This window comes from Nipponia nippon, unplaced genomic scaffold (genome assembly GCF_047370975.1).
Source record: "Nipponia nippon isolate SJK-2023a ecotype South Korea unplaced genomic scaffold, ASM4737097v1 scaffold_5, whole genome shotgun sequence".
NCBI lineage: Eukaryota > Metazoa > Chordata > Aves > Pelecaniformes > Threskiornithidae > Nipponia > Nipponia nippon.
The window spans coordinates 71,007,757-71,023,444 of record NW_028262369.1 but is presented as its reverse complement, the minus strand read 5'-3'; the positions used below and the strand labels follow the sequence as shown (position 1 = coordinate 71,023,444).

At 40.6% G+C, this 15,688-nt stretch overlaps 1 protein-coding gene across 2 annotated transcripts in view; it reads left to right on the top strand.

Moving 5' to 3' along the window:
• CCNYL1 (cyclin Y like 1) overlaps positions 1-15,299 on the top strand; it is a 34,942-nt gene extending 19,643 nt beyond the window's left edge. Inside the window, exons 5-10 of one of the 2 annotated variants that reach the window (XM_087730925.1) lie at positions 157-192; positions 897-948; positions 3,597-3,716; positions 5,808-5,974; positions 10,467-10,629; positions 13,530-15,299. In XM_087730925.1, coding sequence (XP_087587051.1) covers positions 157-192; positions 897-948; positions 3,597-3,716; positions 5,808-5,974; positions 10,467-10,629; positions 13,530-13,646 — 655 coding nt within the window. In that variant the 3' untranslated portion in view covers positions 13,647-15,299. The other variant, XM_087730926.1, reaches the window with a different exon arrangement.
• The last annotated feature ends 389 nt before the right edge of the window (positions 15,300-15,688 follow it).

Genomic DNA, 15,688 nt, shown 5'->3' with positions numbered 1-15,688 from the left:
CATTAGAAATGAGACACAGAGTACTCAAGAATGTGAGAGGAAGCCAATACATAATGGGTTCTGAACATTTTGCCCTGAACAACTGCTTTTGCAGTGGAATAGTGTGCACAGAATGTGCTTTGTTAAGTCTTTTCTTTTTTTCTTTCTCTTTTTTAGTGTAACATTAGCAATATTCTACCATATAAAGAACAGGTGAGTGAACAATTTTTTTTTGCTGAAATATAGCAACTTTCTTTTTGAGCCAGGGATATGGTCTTGGTCACTTCAGTAACAGCTAGTATAACTTAAAGGAGTTGAAAAATCTGATATTTCATGCTGTATCTGCTTCCTCTTTGTACCCCCTCTTTAGCTGATACGGAAAGGTCAGTAATACACCCATCCAATGGCACATGCTTCATCGAGAACGAAGCATAAAAAATCAAAACAGAGGGAGAAGAATACACTCATCACACAAATCACAAATCAGCCTTTGAACTTTGTTTAGCTTTTCCTGAATACAGAGGTACAGATTAGTTTTGATGGGTGAAGGAACACTGTCCCATGTACAAATAACCCTTGCTACTATAGCTACTTACAGCATATGCTTCAAAACTACAGCTGCCTTTTTGAAATAAATGCTGTTAATGAGACAGTTTCACATTTTAAGGGAGAACTGTACTAAGCATGATATGAGAACATGGATAGCTATTCATTGTTTAGCTTCTTAAATATTCAGTTGTAAGATCTCATCGTTAAATGCTTTGCAAAAATACAGTATAACTTCATACCATATCCTAGGAAAAGCTGAACTATAAAATATGTCCCTTTATCCTCTTTAATGAATAATACTTTTTTTTAGTGGAGCATAGCATTACCAATTAACTCTTGTTGCTAAAACAGAGATTTTTATTTTGTAGAGATTCTGACAGATCATTGGATATTTTTGATGAAAAATCTCATCCTCTCACAGTAAGTGTAACTTTTTGATCCTCTGGATATGTATCAATATATATATTTTTTAACATCTTGATTTGTACTGTATAAGTCATAAAAATGCCTTAGCACCAGGTCACAAAAAAATTTATCTTAAATTGTATCTTTATATGTAAAATACAGTGCAGACAGTGTCCTCTGGACCTCTGATATCAGCTAGATGATGAGCAGATCCCAGTCTTTCTAAATGTTGCAAAGTATGTTTGGTTTTCGATGCTTTGAATAAAAACAGAAAGCAAGCACATGCTGATTCTTGCATATTTTGTATCCAGACTTTCTTGTCTGACTCCTTTCTTCCCCTCTTTAACACTACTATAATTAATCTTTCCTATTTATTTAGGAAGACATGGTTAGTAGACATGTACCTAACATTTTAAATGACAGCAAACAGGAGAACACAATACATGAAGCATCACACAAAGTAGGAGACAGTGAGTTTAGTCTTTAAAAAACCTGAAAGGCAAAATTATAAAGCAAATATGCTTAATGCTGCTTGCAGTAACAGCTAGGAGCATTTGGCATGTGATTTTCATGTGATTGGTCCTGGTGCACCTTTTTAGACAATCTTTAAGATGCAAAACCTCCTAGGCAAGCTCAAGAGTGGAGTGTGTGCTTTTTATGTCCAGTTTGAGCACTACTAGCTTAATAACTGTCCTACAGAACCACTTTCTTTGTTTTTCATTTGAAATTGATTTAGCAAAGCTCTAGTGGCTTTAAAAATTCAGTTTGCTCTGGGACTTAGCCGAGTGAATGCAGCTTAATCTGCCTCACAGATTTGGCTCATTAATAAACAGTTTTTAATAAAAAATTAAATATTTTAAGTTGGTTAGTTTCATCCCTAAATATGACCCATTGTGCTAGGAATTGTACACTTGAATAAATACAACCCTTTACTCAATAAAAATAATGAATTTCAGGAGAAGAGCTATATAGAAGATTTCTTGTATGGACTGTGGCACTTCAAGAGAAAAGTCTGGTCCAAAACTGTTTTTAACTGCCTGAATCTGTTGTTTCACATTGAAAATTATTTATGTAAGATGAACTCCACTTCATCAGACAATTTGTTTTCTTTATTTAGCAACCTGACATCTTTTGATCTTTTGTATAGCCTACCTCCTGTTTAATGAGTACGAATAGAGGAAAATCATTGTGTCCTTTAGGGAACACTTATGGGTCTCTTTTATCTTACTGCAGTATACAGACAGAAATACCGTAATAGCTGTATGTCATACTTCTAAGGGGAAAGATACAAATGGCTTGTTAGTTTCTATAGCAATGGGGTTTTGCCTGGGTACCTACAGTTCCTTTAAAAAGGTTAATTAGCTGGAAGAAATCTCTGAACACCTTGTCCTCTAAAGATTCAGTCACAAGGTGTCCAAATCCAGGCTCTGCTGACCCTAACAGCAGAAGTAACAAACTTCAAGTTCCCAGCATCACAGGGCTTCGTCACAAATACCAGCCTCCGTCCTTTCCTCCTCAGTCAGCAAAAATGTACTTCCAGATGTGCTTTTGTACTGCTCGTAGCGCAGGAATTATGCAAGGGGGATCTGCTCATGTTATTCCTAAAGCTGCAGGCCCACCTTCAAGAGGTAACCTCCATGGGTTAGTGGTCTATTAGAAGGCTGTGTGGAGAGTACAGAGTTAACTTACCTCTTCATTTTACTTGACACTGTTATCTGGCTATTTTAAACTGCAAAATCACACGAAAATGCTTGCTGCTTTGCTTACCTTATGACTACTTGTTTAATGCCAAGCAGCTGTGCTGTTCTCATCTGGTATCTTTACCGTACTATAGGTCTAACTTGGACTGTAGATAGAAACCTATTCAGTATCGGTCTTGCAGAAACTGTGTGTAAAGCTGGAGCTTTTGAAGCGTCACCCCTCCAGGAAGAGCGCTGAATATCAGAATGTCTGGGGGGACAGGGTCAGAATTCTCAAACACTTATTTTAGGATTGCTTTTACAGACACTTTATTTCTAAGCTTTTCTTCTCCCCTGTATTTAGAAACAGTTTAGCGTAGTGTCAAAGTTAAATCTAGCTGTTCATTAGCTTTATTGTCTTTCTGGAATCTCTCAAGAACGAGTCCTATGAAGACAGCGTAAGTTACCTTCCAGTTCTACCTGTGACAGAATTATTGACATCTGTTCTTCAGCTCTTCCTCAGCTGGGGAATCTTGTGAAGTCTCTTAATTTTGCCTTTTGCAGAGCCAGTGCTTCCCTGATGTGTCTATATCTGTGATTCTGTGATTTTTCTTGCAGGGAGAAACCTTTTTTTTTTTTTTTTTTTTTTTTTAAAAAAATCTCTTTCAGTCTGTGAAATGTTCCATGGACAATAGTTGCACCTGTAATAATGATGGTAGTTCATGCTCTTTCCTGTTAGCCTTACAGATCAAAAAAGTGTTCAAAACAAAGATATGAGCTAAAGCTATTGTGTTTTGTTTGGAATATTCATAATATTGCAAGGCTGCTTGCTGCTCTCAGGACATGATTTTGTTCTGTCTCTGTGACAGGGAAGGGTTGTATACACTTCTGCTTGATGAGAAGAAACAACCATGTGTGGCTGTTCTTTAAAGTCAGTATTAAGTAAGACAGATTTTCAGTAATTCAGAGAACTTTTTCTTTCAGCGGGAAGAAGTTCCAGATGACTACTACAAGCATGACCCTGATCACAAGCACATCTACCGGTTTGTTCGGACGCTTTTCAGTGCTGCACAGCTGACAGCTGAATGTGCAATAGTGACACTGGTAAGAGATGCCTGATTACTGATACTTGAGTTTTTGGAAGACACTTTTTTTTTTCTCCCCTCAATGGGTGAACTGGGCTGAACTGACATTTAAACAGTTACAGTATCTCGTGAAACCTTGTTAATAATGAAGACATTGTACAAGAGAGTTCATTAAAGAAGACTTCTAAGTAGTCACAGAAGTGGTTAACTAAAAAGGAACTTACCTTTTCTATATATGAATATGTAGTGCTTAATTATTTGTCCAGTCAAACATTTTCTTCCATAATACATAACTCTCTGAAGAAGCTTGAGAAAGGCAGAACAGCGGGACACCGTAAACAGTAGGGTATAATAAGATCAGACACAAAGACATCTTTTATTTTAGTTGTGTGGAGGGGAAAGTGGGAGTCTTGAATTCATATTAACCAGAACAGTGCAAGTAACACCGTCTAAGGGGTCAAGGATCGATACTGTAGGAACTCCAGGAGATTAACTTTCTCATTATTATGTCCTTCAATCATGGCCATCTTTCTATCAAACTTTTTCTTTATTAAACAAAAGAGGCTACAACTTTTTTCCCCAGGTGACATGGGGGTACTTGGAACTTAAGAACAATAGTAAGAAGATAATCTCATTCCAGTTTGTTGTTTGATTTCAGAAAGCAAGATGGATATAAAAAATTGATGATGATACTGATTATTTATACACACACACATATATGCATGCCTATACATATATGTATATGAAGGAAAAGAAAAACACACAAGCCATATAATTGCTGCATTAGACAATCTCTTAAACTGCACTTTGTTGCATACTAGACTTCGGTCTTCATTGTGGCTTCTTTCTGAAAAAAAGTCTGAAAGAAGAACAGAAGAGAACTGTCACCAAAAGACAATGTGGCAATTAATTAAGCAAACTCAACTTGAAGGACTCTCTTTAATAAGGAAATAAGTAATTAATAAGACCAGATAGTTAGAGCTATTGAAACTCTGAAAGTAGTTTGAGGTCTTTGCTTTTCCAAAGACATGCAAGCAGTTTTGACAGAACAAGATGATAGCTAACCCCGGGCAATCGAGCCAGCTGAAGTATTTACAAAAAATAGAAATAGAGTTAGTTTTTAAAGTGGATTTTACCACTAGGTGGCTCTGTTATTATAGGAATACCTTTAGTCCACTTGAGGGCAAAGCAAAGGATGGGAAGACAGTGTGGGGAGACCCTAGTAATAAAGATTGATCCTGCCCTTAGACCTGTACAACAGCTTCCTGCACCCACTAGTTTCTCTGAGGTTTCATTAGGACCTCGGACTTAGTTTAGGGAACAGAACATTAAAAACAATCTATATTCAAATTTGAAAGTGTAAATTACTTGGTTTGTGGATCATTATAGGAGTGTGAAATGGCAAAAAACTTTTAAGGAGGGGACTGATTCAACGTCTTTGGGCTGATTTGAGATTATGTGGGTGGAATGAGTAAAAGACCAGGACATATCTTTGGACTTGGGTATCTTTCACTATCTAAGCAGTTGGTGATGTAGATGAAAGCAGAGGATGACATTGTTGTAGGTGAAGGATTGAAGTCTGTTCTTTACACGGTGAAGCAGAAATAGCACTGCAATGCCTTTCATTGTGGAAAGGTAGCAGTTAATGCATCTTCGTCCTGCGACTACAGATCACAATGCAGGTTTTAGCACTTCCTGTTAAGCTACAAGTGCTGAACCTTAGCGGCGATGAAAGGCGAGCGTGATGCTGAGTGATTTACTATCCCAGATAGGCCCTAATGAGATGCTGTCGGTGACTGTGTGACTCTGTGATGGAAAGAACTCTAGCAGTGTCTCGCTGAAACAGCAGCGCTCGTTGCTCAGAACTGATTCTTCAGTATCTTTATTGTATACCTTGGTGGTCCAGTTCTTGTGTTGTACTAAAAAATGGAACCTGCAACTCCTGAAAGTTTGGATTCTAAAGTGTAAGTAGTAATTACTAATACTTATTTTGACACACGGTAATGGGATAAAATAGTCGTATCGGACTGGCATGCTTGCTGCTCAGAACTCAGCTCCAGGTCTTAAATACACAAATAAAACTGTTTTGTTTTTTTTCTTCTTTTTATAGGTTTATTTGGAAAGGCTTTTAACCTATGCAGAGATTGACATATGCCCTAGTAACTGGAAGAGGATAGTCCTAGGAGCTATTCTGCTGGCTTCTAAAGTCTGGGATGATCAGGCTGTGTGGAATGTGGATTATTGCCAAATATTGAAGGACATAACTGTTGAGGACATGTAAGTTGCAAGGTTTGGCTAATCTGCAGTGGTGGTTTGTTTTTTGTTTTTTTTAATGGCAGTTTTTGTGATCATACTGAAAAAATGCGTGTCTCTGGTGCTATGATATATGTACATGATGTATCTCTGGTGTCTGGCCTCATTCCCTTTTTTAACCTAGGAAACTCTGGATAACCCTACTTTGAGACAAATATGTATTAATATTTCTCATGACTTGGGTGAGTAACTTCAAAGTTAGTTTTCTTTACCTTCTTTCCCCCAGTGATGACCCATGGGACTGGCTGCTTGTTGCCACTAATTTTTGGCATTGGTGTAACTCTAAAGTGCCCAATTTATAGTCTTACCAAAAGTCTTTTCGGGAAGGGAAAAAAAAGTGAACTAAATTTGTTCCCTGCCTTTTCTGTTTTAGAATTTGAAAAATTGCAAGGTAAGCCATAACTTGTGACTTAAGTGTCTGCTCTTGTATCCAGCTCAGGCGTAAATATCTGAGGGTCTGAATTCCTAGCCGTTGCTGCTGGCAGACAGGTGTCATTTGTGTTGGTATCTGTGCTTGCATGTGTTACATCCAGCTACTGCTACAGCTCACCCTCTTTGTGTGAGTTCAGGCTTGCCTACAGTGCTGAGAACAAAATCCTGTCTTACTACTGCTTGTTTATGTAAGGCTGTTGCTTGTGTATGTTCTTGTCTCAGCTGTAGATTTCAGTTTTTTGGAAATTTTGAAGCTGCTCTCTTTTCTTGGTGCACTCAGCTTTAAGCCCTACAATTTCTGTAGTTTCAGAGGATGTTCATCCTTGTGGCTCCAGGCTCATACTATGGGCTGGAGGCGTGTTTATGTGGAGTGGATTTGGCCCATTAGATTTTCTGTTAAATTCCTTCTTGCAAAGTTCTCTCTCTGAGAGCTTTGAGATGTCAACATTATTGTTTTAATTCTACTTGCCAGCTTGTTCCTCTATTTCCCTTATCACGGTGGTAGAAATGTTAGAAGGCTAGCTTAATATTAGGCTTTCTGGCCTTAATAAACTTGATGACATGTTTTATGTGTGTTTGACTTTTATCACACTGCTGTGCTGTAATTGAGCACGCGTCCAAGCCTGTGTAGTAACAGTACAGGAGCAGACTGAAGTGGTAGAGGTTTGCACACATCACTGGGAGGCTGCCTCTGGGAGAGAGTCTGTTCTTGCCCCAAGCTCTCTTCCCTGGATTCAGCCTAAAGCTAATGTTTAAAATACAGTAAGTAATTATTTATCTGGGACTCTTTAGGGGGAGGAATATCCAGTTTTCTTCCTTTTAGCTGGGGGGCAGCATTTCTAAAAATGGGAGAGCGATCTGCACCAAAACAGTTTTTGTTATTCAAGTTATTTCACATCGCAAACAGCAACAGCAAACATAGTCCCTTGTTTTATACATACCCCTTGCCTGGGAGGTCTTTGTCTCCAAATGCAGGGCTGTGCCAGCCATGCTTTCAGGAACGCGTAATTAGTGATTTTATACAATGTACATCTTCACTCAACCTGGCTCAGAGTGCTCATCTATCCGAGGAACATACTTGAAGCGTTGCTGCAAATAACTCTGAGATGGCTGAAGTGGGGTCAGCGATGCTAGGAGTGCTGGAGTATACATCTTGCTCTTTTTGATGTCTCTTCTTCTGGCCCTATTTGGGACAAATCAAATTGATAGCACTGAAAATATCTGTAACAAGCAGGATGTTTATTCTCTATTGCTGATGCTGGGTCTCCTGAAATTGTCAGTACTAACATTTTCAAAGCAGTGATGGTGGTAGGGAAAATCGACTGAACTTAGGCTTATTTTTTCCCCCAATTTGAAGATGGGATTTTTGTAATCCCATCTCATTTGAAATTACTTAGACCTTTGAATTTAGGTAGGGGCAGAAACTGTACAACACCTTTCTGACAGTGGCCCAGGGGTGTCCATCCCAGGCCCTGCACTCTGCAGCTTGGCAGACTTCACTGTTCCTGGGTTGGATAACATCACCACGATCAGGACCTTCAAAAACTGCTTAAAATACTCAGCAAAATTGAGTTTAAAGTTTATAAGTCTACTTTCAATTAATAGTTGGTACTATAATTAATTGTCAGCTTTAGCCATTCCAATATTTTTTAAACTAGTCACTTGATGATAAGTATTAGGTATTCTGAATACAAGCATTACTGAGAGAAAACAATTGGCAAAGGATTTCAGGCACGGTTGCATTCTGATGTTGGAGATGGCTGGTGATGCTGCCAAAAAACCCACCCAAAGCGCCAACAGCTCCCCAGCTGAAGATCGCTTGGCAGGACTCTCGCCGGTACTGCTCCCTGGGTGGGCCATTCCTGTGCAGTACTATCTACGAGGACTGGTGGCAAGTTTTGTTTTTGAACTTTCTGTGAGTCTTCCTCTTGGCTCTACATACCTAGAATGATCTCACTAACCTGATGCATACTCTTGTTGAGCCACTGCAAGCCAAGCATGGGAGTCACACCACTCTGGAACTGGCAAAACAGTTTATATCTGTTTTAGTCCACCCAATTTGCAAACCTGTGTGTGCGCGCGTCTGTGTACAAGCCAGGCACCTCTTCTGAAAGCAGCGTAGGCGCACCTCATCCCCACCAAGTACACTCTCCTTACTGCTTAAAAACACTTGTTTGGCAGCCCCACCTCGTGACTCTGTTAGCAGTGTGAGCTGTGTGGCTCTCAAAGAAACTGCTGGTGGGTTAAAGTTAGGTAAAGGGTCCATGACCCAGGCCTCACAACTGGCAGATGAGTTCATTTGCCTTAGCCTGTTCCTACTCAATGTAGGTAAAGCGTTCATCTTACTGTTTCTATCACAAGCCTTTTCTCCTCTGACCAAACCAAAGGTGGGTGTTTTACTGAAAGGAGGTTTTCTTTTTTTTTTTTTTTTTTTTTTGGAGGAGGGGTGTTTTGTTTTACTTATTTCTAATGGCAAAAAAATCAAAGGAAATTAAATTGATATTTAGAAGTCATCCTTTGTCAAAACTTGCTTGCTTTGATGAGACTGAATCCATAATCACTGAAAAATTAACTGTGCAGCTGCTAATCTTGCTATGATTGCTTGTAAGGGGACACACGCTGTCCATTCTTTTGGCTACATATATTTGTAAATAAGGCACGGAAAACGCATGGGCATTATCCTTTCCCAGGTTTTAAACCACTGTTAATAGACTTGTTAATCCAATGAAGAATTGTATTTTTACGCAATTAAAATGTATTAGTGTAGTGAGTACAAAAGGGGCAGTGAAGAGCATTTATTCACGGGGTAAATCAAGCTCTGATCAGCTGATCATCAAAACATTATCTGATTTACATTTCTATAGGCTTATGACCATATGAACAGGAAATTAATTTTGGCACTAGGTTCAATGGTACTCAAGTCCACCCTGCTAGAAACAAGTACAAAGCTGCTATTTCTATTGAGACCCGCCATCCAATACAGGCCACAACCTGGATGATTCCTTGATTTATTTCCCCCGCTCTGATAGGTAAAGCATCCATTTTAAAAGCTCCCAAAAAGCGAGAACAGCCTTGGCACTGAATTTGTGTAATTTATCTTCTGGTGTGTTTGCAGTTGGCCTATACAGCTGCAAAATTCTATAGAGACAGGTCTGCTACCAGTAGGAACGGCTGCTGTGAGTTAGTGTTGAACTGAATTGCTTGGTTTGGGTACCACCCGTTCCCTTTAGGTTAATTTGTAAAACATTGTTTTTCCTCTGTAGAACACCTCTGATTTAGCTGACCACGGTACAGTAGCTGAAGCAGCCCTTTTCATGTCATGGCGCTCTCCCCACTTTTGTCTAGATATTTTGCCCAGTGAAAATAGGCGAGTGAGTAAAAACTGGACAGTGCCCTTTGACACAGTACTTTGTTATCCCGCCTAATGCTATTGAGGAGAAAATTCCTTCTCCCACCTAATGCTGCTTATTTATTTATTTATTGGAGATGAATCCATGTTGCTTCAAGAGGCTTTTTTCTGTGAGATAATAGCAGCAGCTCTTCATAGATCCATTTGTTGCCGTGGTGATCTGCCTACTCCTTTTGTTAGTCCGCCTCTACTTCAATAAACACCCTTCCTGTTATCAGCCTGGTGAAAATGTCTGCAAGTTCTTCAGAGCTAATAAACAGCATACATCATTCCTTTCATCTGATCACTATAGTGTGGGGCCGTACGAGAGTGAGAATGGTGCATGAATTGTACAGCTGCACTAATGGAACTCCGAAGAATGAACCTCCCCAGTCAGCCGAGCGACTGCACAACAGGGCACTACCTTTCTCTCCGAGCCGGAGGTGCCAGGACTCAAAAGCTGCACCTTGTTTTGAGCACTAGTGAATGACCTGTCTCTCGAAACTAATAATGCGGAGCTCTCGATGACTATTTCAAAGTTGCTGGTTTTAAAAACAAGCTTGAGGTCTCTTCAGTGTTTTCAGCCAGCTAAAACAATCTTTTTTCTCTTTGTCTTCTGTCCCTTACGCCTCCTAGGAACGAGATGGAAAGACACTTCTTGGAGCTGCTGCAGTTTAATATCAATGTTCCTGCCAGTGTTTACGCCAAATACTACTTTGATCTTCGCTCCCTAGCAGATGACAATAACCTGAGCTTTCTGCTGGAGCCTCTCAGTAAAGAGAGAGCACAGAAACTGGAGGTAATGGTCTGAGACTGGCTGAGCAGGGGACTCTGTCTGTATGTGTAGTAAGAGCATCTGTTGCTAATCATGTTAAGTGGCGGTTAGAAAAACTAAAAAGCTTTTAGATTAGTGTATTACAGGCTAATTTAACCCCTCTATAACTACAGTTTGCACTTCTAAAACCATGCCTAGGCTAAGCTAGTATTCTGAGGAAAGGAAGGGACAGACGTTATGGAAGTCTAGCAGATCACAAAATAAAACGGCTGTTATTTTGGGAACCGTAGCTCAGCTAGGCTACTTAAGATTGAAAGGATTAGTGTCATATGTAATGGATTGTCTGTCCTTCCCTGGTCACAGTCTGTATTCCAAGCACCTAGAGACAGTCGCACTCAGACCTTTCTAAATACTACCAGCTGAAGGTTTCCCACTGCATCCCACTGCACAGCTGCTTTTAGACTTAGAGGGAGCACTCTGACTGCTCTCATGGTTTAATAAACCATTTGTCTGGGGACAGCTGCAGAAATAATAATATGTCTCTCTTCATAACTTTTAGAACCTCACCTTTCCAAAGAAATGTTGCTTTCAGATCAACTTTTGGAATAGCTGCTTCTTAGGAGTCCTTCAGAATGCCCAGAGGGGTGTAAATACAGATTACTGGCCCTTTCTGCTTGATGGGAAAGGCTGCCCTTCTGTGAGTCCCCGCAGCCACCTTTGGTGTGAAGGCTCATTTTAAAAAAACTTGAACTTTTGTGGAGTCGGTGTTTCTTCCTAGACCTAAGACATTTTGAAAATATCTAAATTACCTGGGTTCCCAGGCAAAATTTCTTGTTGGATCAACGCAACCTTTCATCTGTCCAGGTTTAATTGATGACTCTGCATGTTGTTTTGTTGACCTTTCAACAAAGGCATTACCGCAGGCCCTGCGTACACTGATACCATAGCCCCTTTCAAAGAGGGGTGTGCTATGGTATTCTTGGCTTATATTGTTCTGTTGTCCACCCCCAATAATTCTGCCAAGTGCCAGGGTTTTTTTTATTTTGTCCCAGAAGTGGCTGAACTTTGGGAATAAGTGTGATCCCTCCCGGTCCTTTGGAATGATAGGTATGATGTGCCTATGAATTCCTCTATTTAAAGTTAAGCAATGCGACTCTTCTGCTTTGTCTCACCCTTGTTACTTGCACTTTAAGCTAACACTGTCACTAATTGTAAATGTGGTTGTAGGGCAGTTCATGTTCCACAGGAAATTGTTTACTGAACTGCTCAGTGCCCAGGCATAAGTGGATGATTTACAGATTGTGAGCCTGTTTGGTTTCTTCTTTGCTAGCATTTGGGGGGCTTGGTATTTAAAACCAGAGTAATTTTCAGTACAGTGTGTGATTTGCCATAATGCACTTAGTAATGCATGTATATAGGACATTTTGGGTTTTAATTCTAAAACGTGATAAATATTTAAACCATTTGCTAAAATTTTTAATTCTACCTTTCGGTTAGAAACACACGAGCAGTTGATAGGAGCCTGTATGAAGCAGTGAATTAGTATTCCAGGGACTGAAAACTGATTTACACCATATGGGCGACTGGGGCTAAATATGTCAACACAGGTTGCTTTCTGATGGATGTGCTAGCATTAAAACAGGATGGAGAGTCTGTCTGGTCTTGCACCGGGAGCTCACGCAGCCAGTGTCTCGAAGAATGCCACTCTTGAGCCAAATGCATGCCTCCAGAAGGTCGGCAGAAATAAATGTAAATAATTATTTTAAAATACACTTAGAAGTTTATTCATGCTCAGAGTGCTTTTCACCTTTTGAACTTCTAGAACTCTGGGCTTTGCTGAATGGGTGCTGCCTTAAAGGGAAGGTGTAGGCTTGTAGCTGATCGCAAGACTGTGAAAGTTCATCTGGTGATAGCTAGTAAATTATTAATGGAAGTAAATGTTCAGGACTGCAATTCAGTTCAGCCTTTTATTACATGTATCCTTATTTATTTGCATTGATAATGCCTGAAGGCTCCAATCAGAAATAGGCCTTGCAGGGGAGGACACACAGTGTTTTCTGGGCATTCATGTTATTAGGATTTAAATAATTAGGCTTGTTAGTTGAATAGCTGCACCAGAATAAAAGCTGCTTGACTAGCTAGATAAGCAGAGCAGAGGCAAGCCAATAAATGGGTGAAAAAGCAGTTAAATACTAAGTTGTCCACATGTGCTGATATTTAATAGCTGTATTAAAGTGCCATGGCTATGGCATGCCATGGCATGCCATGGCTATGGCCCATGCCATCGAGCAGTGGGCTGCCCTCCCTCCTCAGACCTCTTCAGGAACCTGCTCGTGTGAGTGATCCTGGGAAGAGCATGTTGGGGGCGAAAGTGGAGAGAAGGTAAAGGCAAGAAGTTCCTAGTAGAACTTCACTTGCTAGGCTCACTTGCACTGAGTGGCCATGGGCAAGGTGCTCGAGGGAGCGCAGAAACCTTTTCAGTTTGAACCTTTTCTCTCAGAGAAATGGCTCTGTGTGTTTTTCTACTGTTAAAATAAAATTTTTGTGCTGCTGCGTGCACCAGACCTAGCTACTAGCTGCAATTTTGAATGTAACTTCCACAAACTCGTAAGTCTGAAATGGATCCAAGCTTTCCATTAGATAGTGAGACTGGTAAAAGAATGAAGATACTTGGATATGGAAACCACTCACCTTCTTACGTATTACTTTCTGATGGATAGGGTTCTTGTTAGCATGGGGACAGACCCCTTTAATATTTTCCCTCCAAACTAGTTCTTATTTACTCTCATTCTAGGTAAAAAAGCTAGTAGCATCACTGCTACAGAGTGCCTGCTCTGTTGGTATTACACTTGTAACGGCTTGCTTGAAATGTTCAAACTTCTCTAACGCGTACTTTGCATTTTGTATCTGAACACGGTATCCAGGCTATCTCCCGGCTGTGTGAAGACAAATACAAAGACTTGTCAAAAGCTGCTATGAGACGATCTTTCAGTGCTGATAACTTAGTTGGTATCCGCCGTTCTAACGCCATCCTCTCCTGAGGAGAGAGAAAGGTGCAGCACCATGAACCAGCATCCCTATGAATCGGAGGAATACCACCACTCCACGCACACAGGCCAGCGGTGATGGTGTCTTCCAGCAAAAGGAGGAGAGGAGGGTAAACTAGCCAAGGGAGCCCAGAGCTTGAGGAGCATACTTGGTGCGAAAGACAAGACCTTTGTCAAATCAACTCTCTCCTCCTTCTAATGTATCCAGAGGTGCAAAAACAAACTTCTCTCCTTCTCTCCCCCACAGATGTTTGCTTACTATGTAGGCCTATAGCTGTGAACTCTTGAGGTTTTTAATAATAAGTAGTTTTAAATTTTAGAACTTAAACACTAACCACATGACTATAGTTACAATGTTCTTCCCTCCTCTCCCCTGTCATCCAGAGTCTCGCTGCATTTGTATTTCAGGTCGATGCAGTGTTAACTAAAACAAAAGAAAACATGGGACTCTTAAAGTATAAAGCCACTCTGGAGCTGAAAACAGTAGCATAGACATGTGTTGACAGCTGTTCCCTGGTTTGGCTACTAAAAGCTGCTATTATTGGTGATCTGTTCATAACCAAGAAGCTGCCCAGCAGGAAGGAATTCCAACTCTGCACCCACAACTTCACTCCAGTAGAGATTGTCAAAAGACTTTGAATGTTTTGAATGGGGGCAGAGATATGGTTTTATGTATTGTTAAAATGTATAGGGTCCATGCTGCATTTCTTGTGAATTATGGTGCTTCTCTCATTTTCTAATACTTACATTGCTCTGGAAGAGACGCAATCTGTATGTTTTTCTGAGGCATTGAATGAGCAAGTTGGTCTGGAAACATCATCACCATCCCAAACAGTGTAGCAGTCCAGTGGCGAGTGGCGTGTGTGCAGCACTGCTTCTCTGAGTTCTCCTGCAGATCTCTTGTGCTATATACAGTGGAGTTCCTAAAGCTGATATTGTGCATCCATCTGGCTCTCCTGGGGGTTTTGTTTCCTGGGAGGGCTTTACATTCATAATGAGACAGTAACGAGTTTGAGAACCCTGGACTACCTAACAAGGTAGATTGAAAAAAAATATTGTGTTCAATTGAGAATTATCAAAAAGCTTTCTATAAAACCCTTTTTTTTTTTTTTTTTCTTTTTGGGCGAAGTGAATTTTATCTTGTGCAGCTGCTCTAGAGGCTTGGGTTTTGCTCTTTCTGAGACTTTGGAATGGAGCTTACTTTCAGGCTCTGAAACTGAACTCTAAACAGGATAAGTATTATTAGACTCTTCCTGTTACAAGTCTTTGTAGTATCTTCCCTTCTTGGATCCAAATAGATTCTAGGCAGTTTGTCCTAGGAGCAGCTCTCCCTCCGAATGGCACGGGTTTTGTGCACTTTCTCTTCCAGCCAAGGCCCAAAAACTACACTGAACAGCGAGTCCATGTGCCTTTGGGAGTGGGGCTGATGAGCGTAATCATCAGTTTGGCTGCGCTCAACTGTTCAAATGATGCATACAGCCTTTTGGGGTATGCAAATACGCCAGCCCCTGGCTCCCAAATCCATGGAACTTGGCACTTCAGGTATTGATCACAATTCAATTTTGAAAATAACGCTACATCTTCAGGTGGTTTTCCTTTCTCATGTTTGTATTAAAAGAAAAGCTAATAAACTCTATTTTAATTAAAGTTAAAGGTGAATTGTGTGTTCTGTACGGCTGTCTGATTTCATTCCCCCTCGCTTGAGCCTTCTCCCAGGTATGAAAAAAGAAATAAAAACCCCCTCCGTTTGCAGTACCAGCCCCTCGCCTTCGTTTTATCACAGTGACTTGTGAATGTCTGGGGAGCCGGCGGCAGAGGTCATTCGGCAGCCGTGAGCGGCTTGGTTGGCGGCGCGGGGCAGGGCCCTGGCAGCCTGCTTTGGCTGAAGGCGTGGTAGGGCCTTGCGTAGCTGCCTGGCTATTCCCACACGTCGTCTGGATTTAGAATTTGACTCGGGCTGGTCAAATAGCTACTCACTGGCAGTTTCTTTGCACTTAAATGGACTTTAAGTAGGGCCAGTCTCTCTGGAGGTGATT